General features: G+C 35.2%; 1 protein-coding gene across 3 annotated transcripts in view; it reads left to right on the top strand.

The window, feature by feature from the left end:
- Positions 1 to 2623: 2623 nt before the first annotated feature.
- LOC148952132 (GPI-anchor transamidase component GPAA1-like) overlaps positions 2624 to 27670 on the top strand; it is an 88994-nt gene continuing 63947 nt past the window's right edge. Inside the window, exons 1-2 of one of the 3 annotated variants that reach the window (XM_089089574.1) lie at positions 2624 to 2642; positions 24179 to 24344. In XM_089089574.1, the coding sequence (XP_088945700.1) occupies positions 24191 to 24344 (154 nt within the window). In that variant the 5' untranslated portion in view covers positions 2624 to 2642; positions 24179 to 24190. Of the gene's footprint in view, positions 2643 to 8185; positions 8231 to 24178; positions 24345 to 27670 lie in introns of those variants that run through there. The other 2 variants (XM_089089572.1, XM_089089573.1) reach the window with 2 other exon arrangements.

Genomic DNA, 27670 nt, shown 5'->3' on the forward strand with positions numbered 1-27670 from the left:
CTATGACCCAAGTTACCCAACCTTGCCCAGGATCCAAGTATATAACCATGCCATTTTCAATCCTGGAAATGAATAATGCAATACAATTCATATTAGAAACATGCCTAGCACCAGCTATGACAATATACACCCTACATGGATAAAGAATCTCGACCCTTTATACAAAAAGGAACTTCTAAATTGTTATAATCATGCTTGGGCTTCATCTATGTTCCCCAATATCTGGAAATGTTCGTCCCTCCTACCAATCCTAAAGAAAAATAAACCCAAAAATAACCCTGAGTCTTATAAGCCCATAATGATTACTCCTGTGATGGGGAAAATAATGGATAAAATGATCTATTACCGAATCCTCTGGTTTGTTGGAAAAAAACAATATGATCCCTCACACTCAAACTAGTTTCAGGAAACACCATTCCTCAACAGATGCTTTCATATTGTTAACAAATGCAATAAATGAATCATTCACAAAAATAATGTCCAAGTTGCAGCTTTCCTAGATTTTGAAGGGGCATATGACAATGTGAGCCACCAAATCCTTTTAAATAAACTTGCAAACCTTGGACTACCCCCCAAGCTAGTATCTTTTATAAAAATCTTTTATAGAATTGCGAAGTTTCATTGTTTGTGTAGGTTCAGCCTCTTCACCCCAAAAGACAATAACCAAAGGCCTTCCTAAGGGAGCAATCCTCAGCTGCCTCCTCTTTGCTCTAGGCCTATAGCCTATATCTAGGACGTGAACCTCCCCCACACGAATATACAATATGCTGATGATCTGGTACTATGGTCATCGGGCAACACCTTTGAGATTGCACAGTCAAAGCTGCAAAAGTCACTTTTGCAATTTGAAAAAGTCTCTCAACATTCAGATTTATCCATTGCACCTACCAAGTCAAAAATAATCCAATTTCGCCGAAAGCGAAATCATGTTAATGCAAGATTAACTCTAAATGGAACAACTATTCCAGAAGATAATCAAATTAATTACCTAGGTCTCATGCTTGACCAAAAACTTAAATTCCACCTCCACATTTCAAACACAATAAAAAAATTCTGTAGGAAAACAAGTATACTAAAAAGACTTCTTTCCACACCCTGGGGATGTAAGGAGAAAACCTTACTCCAGTTTTATAAATCACATATAACACCCCATATTGACTATGGGCTCATCGTCTATGGTACATGTGCAAAGACCCAGATGTAAAAAATTGAAACAATACAAAACAATACAATACGTCTCATATTTGATGTTAGGAAACCCACAAGCACCAAGTTTCTGCTTCTGGAGAGTGGATTAACAACAATAAGGGAGAGACGTAGCTTTCTCTTGATAACACATCTTACAAAAATTGAATCAAATAGCTCACACACCCCACATAATTGGTTAAGAAATCCAGCCATGTATAGAGGCATTGCAGATGAATATGCCAATATTCAGAAGAACTTCCCTGTACCCGCAAAGTCTATTGCACCTACTTTCCCCCAATCCCCACCATGGAATTGGTCAATCCCCATAATAAATACTGATTTTTCAAAGTGGGCTAAAGATTTAACCCCCATTGCTTTTGTCCAGAAGAAATTCGCTGAACTTAATACAATTACTTATAAAAACCATTTCCAAATCTTTGTTGATGGGTCCAAAATGAATGAGTAGGTAGCAAGTGGTGCTTTCCTTCCTCACCTGAAAATTGCAATGGGTGAGAGATTGTATAATAATGTATCTATAATGTCTGCAGAGTTAAATGCCATAATCATGGCATTAGAACATCTTATGGAAAATATACCCTTGATGGCTAATTCAAATAATATTGTGGTTTGTTCTGACTTTTTGTTAGGCTTCGAGGTGCTTTATGCAGCTTCTCAGTAAAAGTTAGATATTGATACATAGTCCCATTGTTGTATATAATCTTACTTCAACTGGCAATATAGTTGATCTTTAGAATTTTATTAGACACTCGGGTATAAGTCGTAATCATTGGGTTGATGAAATAGCAAAAAATACTATAAATATTGACCAGCCAAGTGGGAGACCAATCCCCATTAGAGATATTTACCAATGGAGACTATCTGATATTCTGTTTAATAAGAAAAATCCTACTCTTTCCCCCTTTCCCAATAAGTATTTTTCTAAAATTTATCATAGAATTCGTTCTGGAACAAATGGACTAAATTTTCTTGCATTCTCGTATCAGTTTCCTAATTCAAGTGGTTCAGTTCCCCTGTCTCCTCTCTGCAGGCATTGTAATATGAATAATGAAACAATTGACCACTGCCTATTTGAATGTAACACGTTGACGTCTGTACAACATACCTTGCATTGTAAACTGTTAAAGTGCTTCAAACACCACAAAGTCTCACTATCAGCCAAGAGCCTAGCCAACCATACCTGCACACAGAGCACAGAAATCGATATCTATCATCTTACATTTGAACTCCTTGAGTCGAAAGATCTACTGAAAGATATTTGAGAATATCTAATAAATAAAGGGCTAGGCACACGTAGCTGATTTCGGGAACTGATATCAGCATCAGTGGACAAACGATAGCGGTAAGAAAAATTTGGTTGAAAGAAAAATTTATTGCGCAAAATTTTCAAAACAAAAAAACATGGACACAAATAGTCAACTGGAGTCTATTAATAAGTACTTGATTAATCTTAGCTTAGTTCTCAGTTTAATTCTCAAGCTCAGTAGTCGGTCTTTCACCACAGATACCTCTGGCTGACTATTTATTTGTATCCCTATTTTTGGGTGATGATCATGATGAAAATCAGCACTGATTTTAAAAATCTGTTGAAAATTTTTCAACCTCAAATCGACGCCGATTTCCTTTAAAATCGGCGCTGTTTTGGAAATCAGTTCCTGAAATCAGCTACGTGTGCCCAGCCCTTAAGAGATAACCAGGCCAGTAGCTCTGTAGCCTACAGAGTGAAGCAAAAGGAAAAGGGCTAAATAGTATCAACCGAAAAGCTCGCCTGCTGTGAAATAGAAGAAGAAGAAGAAATCTTGTAAACCCAAATCGATTTATGTTGTTTACAGAACAAAAGGGAATTTCCTTTTCAGACGATGTTTTTTCAAAGTTATCAAACACATCAAAATATTTTTTTTTCATTAATTTATTTCTGTATGTATTTTCTACTTCACGCACAGTAATGAAAATATAGTTTAGAAACAAGTTATAATGATCAAATCTGATTTTAGATACAGATTAAATGTACTCTTATGTTCAACTATCTAGAGTTTATTTAGTATTTCAGGTAAATTTTGGAGTTAGCTTGCAATAATATAACTATGCTCATCGTTTTGCCTTTCATTATTCTTTCCAAATTAAAAATTGCTACCATCTTGAGAGGATCAAATGCTTAAATCCAGCCTAAGCCAAAGAGTTCAGGTAACTTACAAGAGTAGAAATTGGCACTAGTGTCTACAAAAAAAACCTGCTACTGATCAGCTAATACTCCTATAAGAGGGAATTGAGAACAGAGCCGTTCAAAAGGGTTTTCCAAGGCAAGCTCGATTGGGCAGCGTGGTTGGGGGGGGGGGGAGGGAGGCATGGTAGGGGTTTTGCCGACTTCGATCATATTTCTTCACTTTCATTCAGCTTTTTCTTATACTTGACACGGGAGGGGACACTATAATTAATTTTGCCCCGGGCACCACCAGCCCTAGGAACGGCTGTGATTGAGAACTAAAATAAATTATATGATTGACCAACACAAATATGAGAGGATCGCTTATGAGCTCACAAGCAAAGACAGCTCATCGTTTTTGGAAGGCTAAGCTGCCTTTTGCTCACAAATGTCCTTCCCATGGACATTTGTGAGCAGAAGACTGTGACACCATTATCAGAAAGAAGACAAGGATTTTCTGGGTATGGAAAGCAATTAGAAGCTGGTATTTGAAAGTGTTTTTAGCTAGTAGATTTTAGTAGTAAAATTCTATATCCTATGCCCTTGACTTTACTTAAACTTAAAGTTATTTGTTTTATTTATTATATTATATTTTAAGAAACGAACAGTATTTTGAAAATATTTGCAGAATAATGACTTGCAACCAATGTGAAAAATTATTTATTTTTATGCAGCTATGGTCCATTTTAATAGATTACTTGTTCAGTCCTTGTCTAAGAATATTTTCTATAGCTTATCTTACAAGCTATCATTGTTTTCGAAAAGATATGAGCAACTGGCACTTTTTGGTTGCTAATATCTGGCGAATTGCAAATATCCCCCTCTATAGCCTTGCTTACTTTTACAGTTTGCTATATGTGATCTGTTCAATATAAGGGATAGCATATGTGGAACTACTCTCTAAAAAAGCTGTTTTCAAATTTAATTTGTTCGTAACCAATATTTTGAATTATAAATAGGAAAGACTTTATGCATCTTTAATAACTCAATTTAAAATTTCATAGAAATCGTGGCCACTTCCAACACTTTATTTATAATTCCTCAATAAAGCTATGTGTAAATAATAAAGTATGTTAACATTGGACGTCAACATTATACATATGTATTTTTATCGTTACATCATGACCCAACTAGCGAATTTTTTACATCAAGTCCGATAAACTAAAGCATAAAGCCTAGAATAAGTTTGATCCAAACCAGCTGGTTAACCAGCTTTTGTGTTACTACAAGCATAAATCAAGCCTGCAGTTTTAAAAATATACTCAAAGCCATTGAATAGTAAGAAAAATACTCGTTTTGCCTTGATATCAGCCAGTATCTCAACACAACGTCAACTCCTTGGCTCAGGCCTGGTTCCTTACAATGTCCACTAATAATTATCTGTTACCCTGTGGAAACCTAATTGTTGTCTGACAAAATTTGAGATGCAATTGGTGGTAATATATTCATTGGGCAAGAAGTCAAAACGTTACATATTATATAAGAATGAATTATATTAGGACCTTTAAATATAAATAAAGAATATAAACTATATTTCAAACTTTGGAATATGTATAAAATTGTAATTCAAACTTTGTAACTAGACAGTTCTTGGCAATTTTTACTTAAGTGAAAAAACTTGGCAAGTTTTATTTTTTTTTTGTCAAAATAGTTTAATTTGACACTAATTTCATCAACAACTTACATTTTTTTAGTGACTTAGCTACCAATTTCCTGTTAGCTTGCAATAACAAAATTCTCGTGGCTAGCTTCACATACTTGGATTGTATTGTTAGTAAAGATGGTGGATGCAGTGAAGATGTTAAAAATAGGTTGTTTTTTTATCGGTTGAAAAAAGTATGGAAGAATAGGGAGATAAGTCGCGAACCAAGATTGGAATATTGGAAGCTACAGCGATGACAGTGACCACGTATGATTCTAAGAAATGGAGGCTATGGAAGAAGGGCGAAGAATTTTTTAGATACCCATCTGATTAACCGCATTTCAGACAGTAAACTCTGCGAAAAATGTGGTTCTATCCCACTTTCTAGACCTATAACGAGAGAAGGTTTGAGATGGCTAGGACAAATTCTGCGGATGAGGGTGGCAGATTACCAAGGTTATCCATTTCAGCCAACCATCTAGGGCCAGACAGTAAACAGTTTGTGCCAAATTTGAATGAGGAGGGGTCGTAGGAAAGGAGTTAAAGGAAATTGAAACTTGTCGTGAAAACTTAAAGAGGGAAGCTTTAGATATTTTTGAATGGAAGAAGAACAGGCGTAGCCCTGTTGGCCACAAGCGGCATGGTGCCGCTGTGAGTTGTTATCTTAGTAGCAGTAGTAGTAGTAAAAGCTTTTATGTCCATACAAAGGGTGAAACTATCTGGAAGTCCAAGAAACTCAGGAATAGCAAGCAAGAAAAGATGCAGTAAAATCTTTAAATATAGTGTTTGGTGAAAAAACTGGCAGCATCAATAGTTTTAAGATGGGTTTAAAAAAGAGGTATAAGCTGTACTATCAAACAGTTTAAGGTAACGAATTGTAAGTAAGGAGTGACTCCACACAGTGGTAGCTGACACTTTCTAAAAAGTTTTGATAACAGTTAATACTTCAAAAGAATTGGTCCTTTATGATGGTTACAAATGTATAAAATTAAGTAAGTTTAATGCTACCTATCAAAAGCCTCGAGCCTGAGAAAATTCACCTAGTTTTGGAAAAAGAGAGTAAACACCCGCACAAAGTCAAGTGATCACGCCATCTAATTCATCATATCAGAGAAACTGACTGTAAAGGTTTCAAGCTTCTATCTAGAAAAATGTGGAATTGTGTATATTTTTGCCAAAAATAAAATCACGTATGCGTGTTTGTTTTCCGCCCAGGGATGAACGTATCGAACCAGTGGTCCTAGAAAATTGGGAGAGGGCTCTTTCGAACGGAAATTAAAAGATGCAGAACATTTATTTAGTGCTCAGAAAGATTGGATCATAAATAGTCCCCCACCCACGCCCTTTTGTTCCAAAAGACATCCGATAAAATTTTGGCATAGCCATTTAGCTCAACATAGTTGAAAGGTCCAGTAGCTAAGCGTCAACCCTCCCCCCCCCCAGAGCCCCTGGATAAGGACCAAAAGCTATGCAATTTGCCCTTTGATTTCATCTAATATTAGTTATTGGGAAACATACGGAAATTCTGTTTGGGGGGCGAGGAAGAATTTTCTGCGGGGGGATTTTCCACGAAAATCCGGTGAAATTTGAGTGAAATCGGAGAGTAAATAAACAAGTTTTTCTCATATGAAAATAAGTAAAATCTTTCCATGGAAATCGTCCGGGAAAATTTCCAGCGAGGAGGAAATTGTCTGGGAGGCGGTTGTAACATTACGCGGGAGAAATTCTCCGTTGGTGAAATTTTTGTGGCAGGAACTTTTCGTGGCGTAGGAGTTTTCCGGGCGAAATTTCCTTCGGAAAGGGGAACTAGATTTCCCGGCGTGACTTGAAAAACCATAAGAAATTAAATATTTATTTTTTCTAAACTGAAAGTAAGGAGCAACATCAAAAACTAAAAGGAACAGAAACAATTTTATGGGAGCCTCCTCGTCAATCCCTCGCTCTTTACGTTAAAGTTCGACTTTTGAAAAAAAAACTTTAGCGTAGTTGGCGAGGGATTGCAGAAAGGACCGCCCTTCTAAAACATGGATTAATCAATGTTTTCTAAGTTTTAACGTTGCTCCTTACTTACAGCTGAAAAGCTTGTTCATTTTTTAATTAAATTAAAGCCTGATTGTTTGCATCTCAAAGAAAAAAAATAAAGCAAGGTAAAGAAGAAAGCAAGCAATTATTACCGGAATTCTGTTTTGTATATACCAAATTCTGTTTTGTATATACCAAATTCTGTTTTTGTATATAACAAAACCTTTGTATGATACTCCTTGGAACCAATTAGTGGGTTATGCCAATTGGTAGAGGAGGGGTGTAATTAACCTCCCTTGGATTTGTAAAATATTTTGTTTTGTCTTCAGTTTAATTGAAAATAAAAAATCTCTCGCCCTCTCTAAATTTTTTTGAATTAGCGCCACTGACTCTCTTAGGTTATAGATATAAAAGTGCACAGTTGCTCATTCACGGAAATTTGGCGAGGACGTCTTTTTAACCTCTAAGGAGGTATACTTGTCATTTTTTTCAATCCTTTCACAGAAAATACCTAAAAAGGGATTATTAAATGAAAAAACTCAAAAGAAAAGCATTTTCAAATGGATCCACTGGGGTCCCACTGATTACACTAGCTTAACTAGATCTAAGGAAAGGTTTCTAAATTGGTGGAGATAAAACTAGGGGTTTTGATAAACAAGCAAAAAATGTTTGGCTTTTATAAAACAGTAGTTACCAACATTCAAAAATTGAGGGTATCAATTCAGGAGAAAGCAAAGGATGGGGTAAAATTCATTTTTATTTCCTTTATAAAAATACAAAGCAGGCATTTCTCAAGATACGGGGGTTATTTTTGCTTAGGAAAACATAAAACACTAAAACAAAGGAATTTAAAATCTAAAAGGAAAGTTGTACTCCTCCACAATGTTACCCCTGTTTTTAATATGCTAATGAAAAAAATAATATTCATAAAAACCTAAAAAGTGAATAAAACCAGCTATTTCAAAATCCAAACGTATTTTGTCTGCTGAAGCAGTTTAAATATAATTTTAGTTTTTTTTTTTTTTTTGGTGATTTAGTGATCTTTCGTCAAGATTCTAGTTTTTTCCTTTAGCTGGCGACGACACAGGTTTTCGGCATAAACGGGAGAATTTAAAAAGATGTCACATTGCTGAGCTCTCTTGAAAAAATTTTAGTAGGTCAGGTTTTCTCAATTTTAATTTTCTTAAAACCTTTTCAAAGACTCTTTTTGGTAAAATTCTACTTTGGCTATCTCGGAAAGGGGATAGGTTAGAAAAATGAAACTTTCAGGGATCAGTCTATATGCTAAAGTATGCCCTGGGAATGTGTTTTGAAATAACTACCCCCATTCTCCCTCTGGAGGGTGCTGGAACTTGCCCTCATGACAGGTCTATGCCTATTGAAATTTTCAGAAAACAAAATGTTACCTTTATTTTCAGTTAGGCTAGGCTAGGCTATCAGTTTATTTTTATCTGGCTTGAGTTCTGAAAATACAATTCCTGTTATTTGAGTAGAATTGTAAGCTATATCAATGTTTTTTTTTCAAAATTTGGGAAATGTATTTGCATATCTTTAAAACCTTATAAATTGAAATTGAGCAAAGTTGTGAAGCTGAAAACAATCTTGTTTGTACTTCATTTAAGCAGAAGATCTATTTTGCAAGGCTTCTCTTTTTATAACACACATATTTTTAAAGGTCATCTAAGGTCAGGGCCTTCTAGAGGGAGACAGAGTGGAGATAGGTAGCCTACTTAAAAATACCTTCCCAGGACATAGTTTAGCCTGTAGACCCATCCCTGAAAGTTTCATTTTCCTAACATAACCCTTTCAAAGATAGCCAAAAGTAGCTAAAGTAGAATTTTATCAGTTTCTTTTGGGTCAATGTCTACGAAATCATATTATTGAGTTAGGACAAAAGTGAATACACCATTTGATGCCTTTTTTTATGCTGTTTATAAATATAATAAGCATTTCAATCGGAAATAAATTTCCGTCCCACTCCCCCTATCGATGCCAAATCAAGGGTAGGTTAGGGATAGCCGCGATAGGGGGGGGGGCTGAAATTCATTTGTACTAGAAATGCGTAGTTTATTTATAATAAGCATAAAAAAATGCATTGAATGGTGTATTCACTTTATTCCTAACTCAATAATATGATTTCATAGATATTGACCTTCTTTTGTATACGCCCCCCCCCCCCAAAAAAAAGCAAACAAACCTGGGTATGGTCTTAGGCAGATGTATTGGTAAATTTGCTGTTTACAACATAATTTAGGTAGGATTAAAATGAATATATCACATGATGCCTTTTTTATGCTCTTTCATAGGCTAATTCAATAATCACTTATAGGGGAAATTACATTTTGAGCCCTTAAAGGGCTCAAAACAGCCTATAGTAACCAAAAGTTTAAAAACATGTTTCTAAAAAAATTGGCTGGTGATAAAAAATTGTCATTTGTAACTGATTCAGAAATGGTACTTTGTCTATTATTTTCCTTAGTCTTTATAGTAAAATGTTATCTAGAAAAAAAAAACTTGCAGAAATTTTGGTATAAGCCTAGGGTTTTACCAGTACTTAAGGAAGCATATTAAGAAAACAATTCTTACTTGATAATATGCAGAATAATCCTAGTTAACATATTTTGCAGGAGGAGAACCTTTATTGTCACTATTTTCCTTTTATATCCAGTTTTTCTATCACACTTTTAAGTATTTGTGTCTATTCTCTAAGTATTGAAAATTGTTTATAAACAAACACTAAGTGTGATAGAAAAACACTCAACTGCCATCTAATTAATCTAACCTAGCTTAACCTAATTTATCATTATTTGTCCATTAATATGTTTTTGTGAGAAATTATTAGATGGCACTGATGGTTTTTAATTGCATATATAGATAATTTGTAAATGGAAAAATGTAGTTGAATCTATTTTTATTTTTCAGACTTTTGTTTAAAAAAACTGTACAACAGTGAAAGAAGTGAAGATAAAGCCCCCCCCCTGCAAAATGTGTTAACAAGGATTATTCTACATATAATAAAGTAAGAATTGTTTTCTTAACAGGTACCCTTTATTACTGGTAAAACCCTAGGCTTATAGCAAATTTTTTTAAAAGAGATAGAAATCTCTCAAAATGACATCAGTTTTGCTGTGACAATCTTATTAATATGTTTCAGGCTCTTTTTAAAGATCCCACAAATATGTTTTCAAAATAACATTTTACTATTAGCACTAAGGAAAATAATAATTACCATTCCTGAATCAATTGCAAACAACAATTTTTTATTACTACTCAGTATTTTTTAAAAACATGTTTTTAAAATTTTGGTTATAATAGACTGTTTTACAATTTGGGGCCCCATTAAGGGCTCTTTAATAATTTCTGAGACCACACTGGCTAATCATGGTAAAATATAAAATTACAAAGAAAGGAAGAAAATGAGGACAATTAACAGCCAGTGAAAAAATTGTGCAAATTTGGTCAACACCTCTGCTTGACCATCCTAGTACAGAATAAAACTGATAAAAATATAAAAAACCAAACCTTAAAACAAAAATAAAATTGGATGACCCTTTCTCAGTAATGGTGAAAGGGTAACTGAATAAAAAACACAATTCTAAATGGCATTTCACAATTTTATTTTAAGTAAAGCACTTTTAAAAGCTAATTGCTTTCCAAGTAGAGATTTTATTTGATTGCACAACATAATTTTGTGGATGTATATAAAAACAATCAGAATTTATAATACAATGAAATTGTGAAATGCCATTTAGAATTGTATTTTTTTTATTCAGTTACCCTTTCACTGTTACTGAGAAAGGGTCATGCACTTTAGTTTTGTGTTTTGTTTTAATTTTTTTTTTTTTAATATTTTTATCAGTTTTATTCTGCACTGAGGACAGTCAAGCAGAGGTCTTGACCAAAATATTTGTATAATTTTTTCATTTTTTTCACTGGCTGTTAATTGTCCTCGTTTTCTTCCTTATTCTGTGATTTTATGTTTTATTAAGAGCTCAAAATGGAATTTCCCTCAGAAAAAATTGTTGAACCATGAAAGAGCATGAGAAAAAGTATCAAGTGGTGTATTCACTTTCCTCCTATTTAAATTATGAGGAACTGCAAATTTATCAATGCATTATGTAAAGGAGGGGTGGAGGATGCCCCCTTTCAATATTTTAGATGATTAAGTAGGCCAAGGCTTAGCCTGAAAAATGAGTGTATACAATCACTGTACTAGACCTAGGTGCTTGGATCTGTCTAGCTCATTACTTAAATTTGTGGTCTTAGTTTACAACTACTCCTCCTCAGAAGGATTATATGTTCTCTGTGTATAACTAGAGGTCATCACCTGAAACTTGTCAAGCAGTCTACAACATCTAGAGTCTGTACTCAATTCTTCTCAACATGTATATCAACAATTGGAACAAACTATATAATGAAACAGTTACTGGTGAATCCATTTAGACCCCAGCACTGCAATGATGATGGAAGACCAGCATGGCAGGGCCAAAAACAGCAGCATTGGTGCACTGCCAGCACAATCAATGTGGTGCACCACCAGCATGATCAATGTTGACCACAAACATTAATGCTTTTACCAGTCTTTCTCAAATCACAACTTGAATTTACAAATCTACTTTCTCTACTCATTGCCCGTACACTTTCACAGAATACTCCACCTAGTAGCTGCTGGTAGCAACAAAACTGTCATATTCTTGTTAAAGTCTCTCACCTCCCTTCACACTCCCTTTTGTATTATTTTAAAACAGCCATATTATGTTCTATAAGAACTGTATCTGCTTTAAATAAAAAAAAATAAAAGTAACTTTTTGGCATCCCCGCTTTCAATAAAAAATTCAAGATATTATCATTTAAATATAATACTTCCCTACACCCCCCCCCCCCCTCTGGATACCACCTTGATAGAATACCGTCTCTACTTCAAATTAAAAAAGAAATAACTTGTTGGCATCTCTGCTTTCAATAAAAAAATCAAGGTATTATCGCTTAAATATAATGCTCCCCCCCTCTGGGTACCATCTTGATAGGACACTGTCTTTACTTTACATTAAAAAAAAAAATAATTAACTTATTGGCATCCCTGCTTTCAAAAAAAAAAAAAGATCAAGGTATTATCATTTAAATATGATAGCTCCCTACCTCCCCCTCCCCTCTGTATACTACCATGATAGGATACTGTCTCTGCTTTAGATTAAAAAAAAATAATTAACTTTTTGGCATCATTGCCTTCAATAAAAAAAATTTGAGGTATTATCATTTAAATGTAATACCTCCCTACCCCCTCTGGATACCACCTTGATAGGATACCATCTCAGCTTTACATGAAAAAAAATAATTTACTTAATAATTAATTACGTGACTGACTATATGCTTCCAACAAATACGCGAAATAACGTTAAATAGCTTAGTTTTCATTTAAAAAAAATTTGAGGGTATGAGTAAAGGGGTACAAAGGCAAAAACAAAATAGTCTAAATTATTCATATATACCTCAAATAACTGGAAAAATGATCCATAGATTTGCCATGGCATTTAATAAGATCCAAAGAATCTAATTAAAAGGGAGCAGACACAAAAGCCAAATTAGGCCAGTAGCCTATGAGAAATTGCAAAATACCCAAGACAATGAACACATCCCAATGGGGGGCCCTGGGTCTATCAAAATATTTCAATGGTTTCCTAGGGAATTTGATATTATTTTCTTCTGTCTCCACTTTAAATGAAAAAGATAATTATCTTTTTGGCATCCCTGCTTCCAGTTAAATTTTTTTTTTAGATATTATCATTTAAAAATGATAGCCCCCTATCCCCCCCCCCCTATAGGCAATAATTTACTTAAATTAATAATTTAAAATTAATAATAATTAATGATTCAGATTAATTTTTTTTATGGGGTGACGCATAGATTTTTGGGGAAATACCCAAAAATTTAGGGATAGTGCAAGCCCTGCCCGATTTCTAATCAGGAAAATCAAAATACTAAACCACACAAGAAAGAAAAGCTCTGACTTTGCAGTTGACGCAATAAAGAATTGCCATAAAATTAATTCAAAGTCAGCCAAATGCCGCCACCTCTGCTGGCAGCGGTGCGCCCGAGGCGCGCTGGTGGCGTGGTGACACTTCAGTGGCAGTCAACCGGGTCTCTCGTTGGCGGCGTTCAGTTGATCCGCCGATGCAGCGTTGGGGTCTAAATCCATTGATGTTTTTAAATGAAGGCTAGATGCTGAGTGGTCCTCCAGAGAGTGTAAACTGAATTGGGATGTTACTGAAGGTGGAACAGCTCCTGGTTACCAGTTAACCTTGCATACAACTAGTCATCATTCTGGAGCTCTGCAAGGAGAAATCCTTAGATTGCTCCTAATGCAATTTAAGGTAATTTAGGGTGTATTTTTTTTCTGTTTATTGATTTAATTGATGTTGCTTCTTTGCTGTTAAACCTACTCAAAGAAAAGAGTAGGCAAATGTATATACATGGCAAAATGTATAGAAAATATATAATTTGGGCTAACTCTGTTTGCACATCAGGTGGTAAAGTGAAGTGATTTTGGGGCATAAGTCTAGAATTGGGACTGTTGAGAAGGAAACATGTTAAGAAAACAATTCTCATTTCATAATATGGAGAATAATTGAAGTTAATACATTTTGGTTACAGTTCTGCTATACTTTACCCCCAACCCCCAATAATATGCAAATATAGAGCCTAGCCAAGATTAGGTATGTCCTGTATGTTTTTCTGTTTCTTGATTGTGTCACTATTGATTCAATTTACAGGTACATGTGACAAAACAAGAGTGACACATGGGAAAATGGAGCATGAATATATGATTTGGACTGTATGTTTGCACATTAGGGGAGTTGGGGGTAAATTATAGTTTAACTGCTGTTGAAATGTGTTAACTACAATTATTCTGCATATTATGAAGTAAGAATTGTTATCTTAACTTGTCTACTTCTCAACAGCCCCAATTCTGGGCTTATGCTGGTTTTAGCAATGAAATAAGTGAGTTTTTTGGAATTATTTAAAAGCTGTTTTCACAATTGTATAGCAATTCCTTCTGAGGAGGAGTAACTCTAAACTAGGACTGAATTCAACATATAAAAATGTTAATGTTACTAAGATGAACAAAAGAAGATGAGAATCCTGACATGACAACCACTGATTAGGTTACCCTATCTTGACCTGCCAAACTCCTGTTCTATCAATTCAATTTCTAAATTAGGTAAAAGGATGAATTAATTAACAGGATCAATAATAGTAGAAAATACTGAGATCAAAGCAAGGCCTACTGATATCTTATAATTACAGGGGTTTAGTCTGCCAGAACAACATTTGATTCCATGATGACTTTCGCATACGGTTGTACCTACTTCTCAGTAACAACTGGTCAGAGAAGGTCCAGATAGAATAGCTTAATATTGAGGGGTTTGTTTGGGTAAAATTCTAGATGAGAGGCTTTTTCTGTCTTGGAAAGTAGTTGAGTTAGGTTAATAGAACTTTCAGGAATAGATCAAGAACCTCAGTGATCAACTGGGAAGGTATTCTATAGTACCCATCTCCACTCCTCCCCCCTCTGAAGGGCACAAACCTTGATGACCTTTTACAATCCTTGCATTAGAAACCCTAAATTCTTCCCAGTGCATGTTTCTGCTGGAGTTCTAACTGTCCCACCATTCCTGATCTTATACATTATGGCATTACTCATTCATCACCAAGGTGAACATATTGAATGTTTGGTGTGCTTCCTCTTTCACTGAATGTTGACTATGCATCTGTTCATGCTGCACCATCATGTGCTATAACTAGTCTCATGCCCAATTATGTCAGTCAATTAACAAATGGTCTTTGCTAGCCTATGTAGACTTGATGTCAACAAATCTGAAGGACCAAATGGGATATATCCCAGGCTTCTAAAGGATTGTTAGAATGTCCTTACCGTACTTCCTCTCTGTGTATCCTCTTCTAGCTATCTCTCAAAAGGGTGAACTGTCTTCTTGTAGGAAAATCTCATACATCACTCCAATCTACAAAAAAAGACCTCAATACTGCAATAAAAATTACTGCTCCATCTGCATAACTTCTGTAGTTGTAAAAGTACTGGAGAGATTTTTGAAAAAAGGTTTAATTTAACACTTAGAGGCCAACAATATTCTTATTCCTTCCTTCAGATCCTGCAGATTTGTTGGCATCAACCTTTTACACACTTATGATTATGTCACAACATTACTTGACTAAGGTCTTTCTATTGACATGGTCCTTCTAGGCTTATCAAAAGCTTTTGATAAAGTTTGCCACAAGTTCTTGATTGTAAAAGCTGCAGCTGTGGATGTTTCTATTCCATAATGGATACAGGACTTCTTAATAGATCAAACACAAATTGTCACAGTTTTTAATCTTAATGATGTTCCTTACTTTTTCTCTTCTAAAACTGTCTTAACTGATTATCCTCAGGATACTATTCTTGGACCAAGCCTTTTCAACTTCTACATCAGTGATGCACCAAATCTTCAGATTTAAAACCAGTGGATAGATCTGCTTTATGTTCTTTGTTCTTATGTTCTTTGCCACTTTGTTCTGGCCCACAATCTCTTCAATCTGACTTTAACAATTTTGATAGTTGAATAGATACATGGATCCTGTCCTATAATGTTGGTACATGCTGCATCATCTACTTTGACAACAACAATCAACAACAACAATATTACCTCCAAGATAACCCTCTTTTTGCAGCATCTGAAGAAAGAGATCTTGGTACCATTTTTGACAATAAATAGAATTTTAGTACAAATGCCAAGACTGTGTCATCATCTGCTTTTTAATGCCTTGGAAATATCAAAATGGCAATCTCAAGCTAGCATCCTAGTGTTCATTAAACTCTGTAAGGCATTGGTATGACTGTAACTTGAGATTCTCTTTGGTATAAGATATTTAAGTCTTGAAACATATGCAATGCAGAGAAACCAAGATGATTTGTGGACTGCACTCCATGTCTTATGAAGAATCACAGTTCCTACTCTTACTCCCCACACTAACTTGTAGGAGACAATAAGGGGATATGATTTTAGTCCACAAAGTTATATTTAAAAGCACCACAGCTGCTGTTCTTGTCCATTTCTTGCACTACATGACTTGAACACCCTCAAAGGAACTTTAAAGTAGCATTATAGAACCAGACTAAGAAGTATTTTTTTTTTTTTTTTTTTTTCATTAAGAGAGTTGCAAGCATATGGAACCAGCTCTCAGTCCACACTGTATCTGCTGAATCAACAAAACTTTCAAGTGCAACATAGACAGAAACTGGCTACATCAGAAGTCTCTGTGCAACTGGGAGGTAGCCAAATCTTTAACCAGGATATAACAAGCAACCTGGCTATCTTCAGAAGTCATCACAAAGTAAAAGAGGATGGAAATCCTTATTTTTCACTCTAAGCTGTAATCTAAGGTAAAAATGAAACCTTGAGATATATATCTAGCCTACTGCTGAAATGAGGCACAAGGAAAGTGTTTTAAGCCTTATACCTTTGCTCAATCCCAATTTGTAAGTTTTTAAAGATATGTAGAGCTATTTCTTCAGATTATGAAAAGAGCCTTGATGTGGCTTAAAATGCTGCTGAAATTATAGGAATAGCATTTCAAGAACTAGAGCCAACCAAAAATGAAGGCAAAACATTTTTTCTTTAAAAATTTAGACCTGTCATTTAGGTTAAGATACCCAATAGTTGGACAGCCAATCATTGCTTTAACAGATAAATAACTGTTAAGTCTCTATTATAACACCCAGTAAGTGGATTTTTCACCATGGGACTTGTCTAAGTTTTCTTTACAAGTATGTAATTAGCATGATATCCTCTACCATATACATTACTAACATTTTCAAATACACTAATAGTCAACAGTGGAGCCTAGCCATAGACACACACTTTGAGCCTAAACTTCGAAAATACTGCCTAGTTTGCACATTGGATCTTAGAGTTAGAACAAAGTATCTAAATCATAGACACACTCTATGATAGATATGTTGAATCTAAGGGAAAATTTTAAAGCTGAATAATTTATTTAAACAGGCTACTTAAACAGGTTACTTTTGTTTAAATTTTAAGAAAATAAAATCCCATATTGTAGTCAGTCAACCCTACTTAGCCTAGTCTAACCATCGTTTAATCCTAACTAGGCTTATCTAAAACTATCTAGATCATATCCAAGATTAGCAACCTGCTGTCCATGTTTATGAAAGCTGTCTTTTAATTAAAATATTTAATTAATATTAGATACTGTTTGTTTTCTGGGGGTGTTACCCTATAGAATCTTCTAAGCGAATAAAGGAAACTGTAGAGGTAGCAGATCGACAACACCTTCCCATCATTTATTTTAGGTTCTGGAATCATGCCTGAAAGTTTCACTAACTGTCAACTAATTTCCAAGATTGCCAGAAGCTCCTCAATTAGAACTCTACTATTAGTTTGATTACTGATTTATAATGCAAATTAGGTAATCAGCTAAAGAAAATAAATAGATCAAATTTATAAATTAATCAAGCATCAATAAAGTGATGGAAAAGGACCTCAAAACCTAATATAACCCTTATAATTCTATCCTATTTATAATCATTTGTATAATCCTATCCCTAAGATCATAATGGTGAATGGCCTGAATGATGCTATTAATAACAGCTCCTCTGTTCTGGAGTCAACATATTTTTTGGGCAAAATTGGGTCAACTAACTTGATAACTAGAAATTGATATATCTTCAAAAACTCTGCAGTGTTTTGGAATCATAGTAATGAATGGCCTAGACAATGCAATCTACAATAACTGCTATTTACTGGAGCCAACATACCAAAACCTGTTGGGCAAAATGAGCATATCCTACAATCAATCATATCCTATGTAATATAATTCCGTCTTTTTTTTCTCAATTTTTTCCCAAAAAAAATCCCTCCCTCAAGATAAGTTCACGCTTATGTTGTCCTTAGCTCTTCCTGGTACTAAGAGAACAGGCCTACTGCTTGTTGGTAACAATCAAAGAGGAAATAGCACATCCATGTCAAATTCATGCACATGGAATTTGGGTATGTTTGGCATGCTCTTAGGGAGGAGACCAGACTCTTCCCTTTACTCCAAATGCAATACTTGACTCAACTGCTTTGCATGTATATTGCTTCCTTGTGGACCAAAAATGCAAAAAGGCAAAAGATGTTAAAACTATAATGAGAAAGCCAATTGGCTGAGAACCATGGCAAGTCAAGTAAGTATTTTCAGGGGCCAATGAAACCAATTTGGGAGAGGGGGCATGTCTGAGCAGGGTTCAGTAAAAACTATGTTTTGGGTGGCCAGTTTACCTTTATTCTTCTTGTGAATTGTTTATAAAATTATGAGTGAAGAACAAGAACAACTTAGATTTGTTTGCAGTGAAAATGCAGGAACTTTAGTGCAAGAAACTGACCATAATGTCTACATATAAAGTGTTGGGCTAGTGCAAATAGATTCCTCTACATGTGACATTCTTTTGGAAACAAGCAGGACAATAAGTGACCCAAGTCAACACGGAAGTTTTATCTGCATCCTTGAACCTGTTGCGGGTTCTAGTAGCAGGAACAGTCAAAAACCTCTGTTGTATATCTCTAGGACACAGTACAACAAACCAGCTCACCTATCCTTGAAAGATGTCTTATTTTCATTTCTAATGGGAGGAAATTAAGTGTACATTACTTTAAGATTTATGAATGGATTGAAAATTTAAAAAACTTCAATTCCGTGTTTTGTTTTGCTTGCCACCATTTTTCTGTTGGTGCTCTAAGAGCAGGAGAAACTGCTGGAAAAACAGCGTTTATTGACTCAGGATTTTGCAAGTGGAAAGACTGTTCTGCTCTATTAAAGCAACATGTTTCTAAAAGACATAGACATTGTGTGTTAGCATGGATGGAATTTAAGATAATTAGTAATGATACTACAAGATTTATTGCAAAGACCTTAATTCAATCCAGATCTCAAGAGGTTCAAGGAAATAGAGTTCACATGAAGTACATTTTTCGTGCTATTTTCTTTCTTGGCTGCTAGGGCCTTGTTTTGAGGGGTAATGACAAATCAGAAACATTTACAAACCAGGATAATTATGTTGAGCTTATCGAGAAAATATAAGGAGGGAAAAGCTGAAAGCCAAGTTTCAGCGCCAATGTGGTTACTAATGCAGTCATCAGAACTAAACTGATGAGGTTGCGCTCATTGGAAATGCATTGTGCCAAGACATTATTTTAAAAATAAAATCAGCTAATTACTTCACTATTCTTGTTGAAAAAACAAAAGACATTTCTAGAAAAGAGTAATTAGCAATCCTATTCAGGTACATATCAAATGCAAATATAGCGGAGCAACCAATTGACTGTTATTAATTGCAAAAATTAGATGCCAAAAGCTTGTCCACCTTGATTTGTGAAACTTCAAAAAATATTGAAGTAAACTTGACGTTGTGTATTACCCAATACTATTTACAGTACATCCATTATGAGTGAGGAATTTAACAGAGATTCAGCAAAGCTTAGGGAGGGTGTTTCTGATGCAATTTATTCACTGTTTTGAAATGATTTTTGCTGAATCTTGTTTGAAGCAGGAACACGCGATTTTGTTCAAAATTAAAATTGCCTCTTAATTTGCAAGATCCTGCCAAAATTATTTATCACATTTACAAAGATTAGGAGAAGGCTCATTACCTTTAGGAAAATAAGTACTCACCTCATAACTGTGAACACAATTTTGGACATCTGTAATGAGGTAATAAAGGCCACTATTTAAATGGAAGGGGTAGAGGTGGGATTGAGATCAAGCACATTTTCGGAACTAAAATTTATATAGCTTGGATGTGGCTGGCAAGGCTGAATCCAATGAGTGGGAGGGAGTTAGGGGATTTTGAGCCCCCCCCCCCCTGAGATTTTGCTGACTCTTAAAAACCCAAAAAAGTGCATGTAAACGAATTTTTGATGTGTTTTTATCCTCCCCCCCCCGTCCCCGCCCCGAACAAAAATACTGGATACGGCCTTGGTAGCTGAATTGAAGTTATCAAGTATTTTGCAATAGGTTGCATCAAGACATGGCTAATTGTAGACAGAGAAAAGCCAAGACAGATATTCCAAGTAATTGAGAGGCAAATGTTTAAATGGCTGGGGCATTATAAATAGCAAAAGTAAGCATGACTCTCTTATTGGACACATACTTGTCAGGCTTGTTTTCGTAAAATCGAGCCTGTCTAGAGTCTTAAGCATGCTTATCAAGAATTCAAAAATTGACACAAGACCGTAAGATCACCAGTAATAAGAAGCAAACAAGGCACATCTACCTAAGGTGTTGAGAAATTTGACCAATAATTAAGAATTGACATCGCACCATAAATTTCTTGAATTAATAGGCAAAAAATCGTTTAAAGCTATCTTTATCTTTAAAATAGTCCTTATGCGTTGTCTAAGCTTAGCCCCACATTCTGAAAAAAATTTGAATTTTTCACATTTTTTTTTAAATTTTTGGGTCACTTGCCTAAGACTCTAGGGCAGGTGGGTGCCCCCAAATATTGTCCCAAATTCTTCTCTCAATTTAGCACTTGTTCATGGATACCCACCATATCCAATCACTGTCCAAAAACTATCTATTCATTGCCTCAGCCCAGTTTAGCAATCTGAGCCAATGTCCACTTTTTCAAGTTTATGGTCACTTGCCTGAGACTCTGAGCAGGTGAGGTGGGCACCTCCAAAAATTGTCCTAGCTTCCATTCTCGCCTTAGAACTTATTCACGGATACCTAAAACCGACAACGGTTAGACTGTTGCCCTAGTGGTAACCATGCATGCACTACACACATACCAACAATATTTTTTTTTATTATCCACATGGGTTCCCGATCTAGCCCATGTCCATCGTTAAGTATTCATCTTACACACATAACAACAATATTTTTTCCATTTTAACAAGGTGTCCCAATCTAGCGCATGTCCATCGCTTAGCATTCAGGCTTTGACAAATAAAGCCCAGATAATTAGACCCCGAGGCTCCAATCTGAGCACTGAACGCAAAAAAAAAATGTCAAATTTTTTTCTAATAATTAATTAAAAATTTGCATTCTGAACCCCTGCCGATAATCCACAGACCTTATATGAGAGGGGTCACTATGCATTGAAAATAGTGAAAAATGAAATTTACTCAGAATGCTGGACTGAGATGAGGCAATGAATAGATACTATTTGGAAAGTGATTGGAGACGACGGGCACCCCCTCCCCGCCTATCCTGAAGAGAGAAACTTGAATGTTAAGCGAGCGACATTGGCTATATTGGGATTCCATGTGAAAACGAAAAAAAAAAAATATTGTTGGTATATGTTTACGTTTACCGAAGGGTTACCGCCTGAGCTATAATTATGTTGAGCTTATGGAGGAAATATAAGGAGTGAAAAGCTGAAAGCCAAGTTTCAGCGCCAATGTGGTTACTAATGCAGTCATCTGAACCAAAATGATGAGGTTGCGCTCATTGGAAATGCATTGTGCCAAGACATTATTTTAAAAATAAAATCAGCTAATTACTTCACTATTCTTGTTGAAAAAACAAAAGACATTTCTAGAAAAGAGTAATTAGCAATCCTATTCAGGTACATATCAAATGCAAATATAGCGGGGCAACCAATTGACTGCTATTAATTGCAAAAATTAGATGCCAAAAGCTTGTCCACCTTGATTTGTGAAACTTCAAAAAATATTGAAGTAAACTTGACGTTGTGTATTACCCAATACTGTTTACAGTACATCCATTATGAGTGAGGAATTTAACAGAGATTCAGCAAAGCTTAGGGAGGGTGTTTCTGATGCAATTTATTCACTGTTTCCTGAAATGATTTTTGCTGAATCTTGTTTGAATCAGGAACACACGATTTTGTTCAAAATTAAAATTGCCTCTTAATTTGCAAGATCCTGCCAAAATTATTTATCACATTTACAAAGATTAGGAGAAGGCTCATTACCTTTAGGCAGATAAGTATTCACCTCATAACTTGAACACAATTTTGGACATATGTAATGAGGTAATCAAGGCCACTATTTAATTGGAAGGGTTAGAGGTGGGATTGAGATCAAGCACATTTTCCAAACTAAAATTTATATAGCTTGGTTAACTTGGTTAACTTAAGTGGAAGCATTTTAGGGTACAAATAACTGAAAGCCAGTCGGTGGCTGCAAGTGTTGGTAAAGTATAGTGGAAGTGGCTTCAAAATATGCCAGTTACAATTTTTCTGCATATCACGAAGTATGAAGTAAGTTTTCTTAACGTGTTTCCTAGGTTACAGAACCCCAAGTTAGCTTCTGTAACACACAAACAGAGTTTTCATATAGTCAGGAACACAAGAGAAGAATTTCAAAAAAGTCAGAAAAGACACTGGAACTTAATCAAACAAAGGTAATGAGCCTTCTCCTAATCTTTGTAAATGTGATAAATAGCTGGCAAGGCTGAATCCAATGGGTGGGAGGGAGTTAGGGGATTTTGAGCCCCCCCCCCCTAGATTTTGCCGACTCTTAAAAACACAAAAAGTGCATGTAAACGAATTTTTGATGTGTTTTTTTAACCCCCCCCCCCCCCCGAACAAAAATCCTGGATACAGCCTTGGTAGCTGGTTTTCCTGAGTGCATTAACGAATGTACTGCTTTATTTCCTTCACTAATATTTATTGAGTTTATTGAATATGTACTTTTTTGATGCTGAAGATTAAAGGGGCTATTTGCCTCATAAGGATAGAAATTAAATGTAGATTAATTTCTAGAATCTGTTCTGTAAAACGACAACAAATTTGAGAGGATTAATGCACAATCTGGACTCTTGGAAAGGAAAAACGTTAAGAAAACTTACTTCATACTTCGTGATATGCAGAAAAATTGTAACTGGCATATTTTGAAGCCACTTCCACTATACTTTACCAACACTTGCAGCCACCGACTGGCTTTCAGTTATTTGTACCCTAAAATGCTTCCACTTAAGTACTAGTTAAGCTTTTGGTGTAGAAAGTGGGTGGTTAATAGGTACAGCACCCTCTTCAACTATAATATAATGTCTGCAGGTTTTTTGTTTCAATACTGTGTTTTATTTCCAGTGGGATGTTCATTTCTAAGAAATAGGTATGTGCTTGAAGCATAAAAATGAATGTTAACTCACCCCATTAAAAAACACTAGTACAAACTTAGTGTTTTCTATATATTTTTTTTGAAGAATTAGTGTTTAGACTTCGCAAATGTTAGGTTTTCTTATTTATTTGTAGCTCAGCCCAAGGGTTTAATTGTAGAGATTTTCATTAAAATGTCTCAACACCTTGCTCAGAAAGTGAACACACAAGTATTTTGTGTCGATCAACAATACTGCCCTTTCACCACCTCAAGAAAAAATATTATAAGGTAAAGAATTGAAGTTAAAACTCAAGTAAATAACTAAAAAAAAAATGGAAAATTAGAAATTTAAAGAGCTCGTGGAGTCATAAAAGCAAGGAAAACTTAAAACTAAAGTCAATGTAACAAAATTGAAAGACCAAAAATTGTAATAGTCTGTTTTTATAGTTTTGTAGGTTTTTTTTTACCTTCTGTGTTTGGCTTTGTATTTGTCATTCAGAATTTTAATTTTGCCATTTACCATTTTGCCGTTTTTCTTGTTAGGAATTTAAAGTCTTTTTTTAGTAACTTATGGCCTTAAACTTAATAATCTATTCCTATATTATATCTTTCTATTAGTTAATATTGTTCATTCCTAGGCTATGATATTTTTAAGATAAAAAAAATTGGGTTGCAAATTTTGAAATTATACTTTGGTTCCTAGCTTTGCATTGATAGTCTACCCAAAAGGAGAATAATGATAGCTGGTTAAAATTTAAGCCTTTTGTTTGTTTATAAACGTTGTATAGCCTAACGGTATGTGTGATCATTGAATGTCAGATTCTTTAGGCTTTAGCTTTATAATAGGTAGAATCAAAGTCACCTTACCTTGTTGGTTGGGTAGATGCTAACCAATACTTTAATGCGAAACTTTGTTCCTCCTTATTGGAGGATTCAGGCCAGACAAGTTCAAGGAACACGCTGATTGTTCTTCCTTCTTTTCAGGTGCTTAAAATAATGGGTGTTTTGTCAAATAGAACTTCTGGCAAATTTTCACTTTTGGACCCACTGGTTAAAATTGTTATTACATGGAACAGGAATGTCTGTTATTTCTGTTATATATTTGGCATACTGGGTTTTATCAGCCTTGCATATGAATCAGTGAGCTCAGGTAAGTTTCCTAGTTGGTTTTATATTTTTATTATTATTTTTTTTTTACGGCTTAGCTTGCTGCCTCAAGCATTTTGACAGAAAATAGCAGTTTACCATTACTGCTTCAAAGGCTCATTAATAACGCGTCAGTGTGTCCTCAAAGAGGTTTTAGGTGGCAATGTTAGCCAATTTAATGGTTCAAAGGGATTCGATACCCTAAAATCATTTTGCAAGCCTCAGCACCAGCTGACCATCCCAAAGACAAAGGGCCTATTAGTGTATTCTCCCATGGTGCTAGCCACCATCGATAGCTATTGGGAATCTATGGTTTAACTATGAAATTTGAATAAAAGTACAATGTGGGAAAGTGGTTTTAAGGTATTAGGGTGATGGTCGTGGTTGTTGCCTTTATTTCTCCCTTTATAGGGGAGATAAATTATGGCCCTAAGGTAATTAAACTTTGGTAGCGTGCCTTAGGCTATGACCTGACTAATGAGGCGTACCAGCTGGGAATATTTGAGGGACTAAAATAATATTGTAGACAGGTTAGCTATAACACAATACTTTTATTCAGTCAACATACACCAGTACAGGATTTGATAACATATATATTCCGCTGGGACTGGTAGTCCCAGGGAGACAACAAGTATCAGAAATTTACAATAAGATATAATACAATAAGATACTTAGACACTTTCAAAAATCAGACAATAATTCTTACTGCCGAAGGTTAAAGAGCTTGCGTTTTTCCTAGTTCACAAAATACTGTCAACTCAAGAGAGAAAGCATAGGATAGACCCCATCAAGTCAACTGGAATGTGCGGAATGTGTGGAAATCAAATTGAAACACTTGAACATTTAATTCTTCACTGCACAAGTGTAAAAACAGAATTAGAAGTAAAAATTGAAACAACTGTTAGGTAGTGAAATACAAGAAGATGAGGAACTAGTCACCGCAGAAAAGACTGTAGAATTAAAATTATGCACGGAAACCAATCAAACGAAAAAACACGAAGATTTGGCATACATTTTCACACATTTCAGCTACTATGTTTGGAAAGCGAAAATGAAAGATACGAACACAGCAGAGGTAATGAAAAAGGTAAGAGTTCAGTGGGATAGGCTAGTAGATATATGGAAAGGCAAACAGAAAGGAGAAAGTTGAAGGTAATGGTAAAAGTGAGGGTTTTTTTTTTTTTTTTTTTTTTATAGAAGAGAGTAAAAAAAAAGAAAAAGTTTTGTTAGAATTTGAAATGTTGTTATTTAAAAATGGAAGAAAAAATTGACAAAGAAAGAAGCATTAAAAGTAGGATAAAGATAAAGTTTTAAAGAGATTTGAGAAGTATTGAAAGTAGGGTAATGATAATGTTTTAATCAGGATTGAGCAGCCAAAGGGGAAATGAAAGATGAGTAATAAGGGTAAAGGAAATGAAGTAGGAAGATAATGAAAGATTCTACCAATTGGTATTTATTTGTAAAGGTGTAGTATTTCATTTCTTTCTTACTTTTTCTTATTTTTTTTTTCTTATTTTGGGGGACGGGGGTAAAAGTGAATTATATATTGGGGGAAATAAAGGTTGGTGAAATGGATTTGAAAAGTGTAATTTAAGGTAACGATGGAAGGGGTGCCCTAAGGGGGAAGGGCAGCCTGAGATATCGGATGAACCTAAAAGGTATAAGAAAATTGAAATGTAGTATACCTCTATTTTTATACCCTGGTATATTTTGGAATGCTCAATTTTTATATAAAATTTGAATAAATTGAATTTTTTTAAGAAGTTTTTTTATTAGGAAAAGAGTAGGTGACATTAGATAAATTATGGGATAATTTTTTTAAGGATTTTTGAAGATCACCGAGAGGAGAGGAGGTGGGATCTATTTTTAAAAAAAACAATAATCCGACAATATTCCAAGGTATTTCTAAATCAACGGACCAGAGGTCAGTCCGGCGTAAAGTTAGTACATCACGCTCCGTCCCCGTAAAATGTATATTATACATTTTTTTCAACCACATTTGATCGGGCCCACTGACACACATCGCTGGGAAGTGGTGATTTCTCAATTTCCTATTAAGGATACACATACCAGGATATGTTTCTTATCTTAGTGAAAGTGGTATTTCGAAACTTTTATTTGCGTCTTAATGTATCTTTATTAAAATCCCAAATTTGACTTAATGAGAAAGCGTCACCACAACAATTAAACTTTACGTCCCCTGTGTTGGCTGGGTTTCCAATCAAATTGTGTAGCACCACAAGGAACTTCCAAAGCTGTCGAATTGATCAAATGATATTTCCTTTGAGCTTATTTTTATCAGTTTTCTAGGAAGTTTGCTAGAACATCTTTATAGACTCCCTTTACTGAACTTAAAATACTACTACTACTACTTACAACTCACCACGGCACCAAGCCGCCTGAGGCCAACACAGCTACGCACGATCCTCTTCCATCCCAATCTATCCAAAGCCTCCCTCTTTGCACCGAGGAAGTTCCCTTCCTCCCTCCAAGGAAGTTCCCATTTCCCTTAAATCTTTCTTTATGACATCCTTTCACCCTAACCGCGGACCACCTGTTTTCTGTCTATCCCTTGACGGTTGGCCAAAAAGGACAATATTTGGCAACCTGTCATCCTTCATCCGCAGAACGTGCCCAAGCTATCTTAACCTTTTTCTCATTGTAGCCCTAGGAAGCGGGATTGAACCGCACTTTTTGTACAGCCTACTGTTTGAAATTTGGTCAGTCAGCCGGGTACCCAGAACAATCCATGGGCAAAATCTGTGGAAACATCTAGCAAATCTTCATCCGCTTTTCGGAGCGCCCGTGCTTCAGAACCATATTTGACCACTGTCAACCCTGTAGCTTCCAATATTCTAATCTTGGTTTGGAGACTTATGTTCCTATTCTTCCAAACTTTTTTCTACTTTAAAAAAACACCCTGACTCTTCGCTATTCCACTTTTAACATCTTCACTGCTCCAACCGTCTTTAATAATAATACTACGAAGGTAAGCAAAGCTGTCCACCTGATCAATCTTTTTGTTACCAACATCACCTTTTCATCTTCACTTATTCCTAGCCTTAGTGATTTAGTCTTCATAATATTAATTTTCAAATGTACTCTAGCACTCTGAACTCGCGAAACCTGTAAAAAGCTCATTTATTTTGCTAACACTTTCATCTAGGATTCTTAAATCATCAGCATAATCTAAGTCCAGGAAAGTTTTTTCTCCCCATTTGATTCTGTGTTCTCCCATTGCCATTCCTGTGCTCCTTAAGACAAAGTCTATCAAAATGATCCATATGAAGGGGGATAGAATACAACCCTGTTTAACTCATGATTTAATCC

Source organism: Artemia sp. Qi Xiang Cuo, chromosome 5, assembly GCF_049724085.1.
Source record: "Artemia sp. Qi Xiang Cuo chromosome 5, ASM4972408v1, whole genome shotgun sequence".
NCBI classification, from domain to species: domain Eukaryota; kingdom Metazoa; phylum Arthropoda; class Branchiopoda; order Anostraca; family Artemiidae; genus Artemia; species Artemia sp. Qi Xiang Cuo.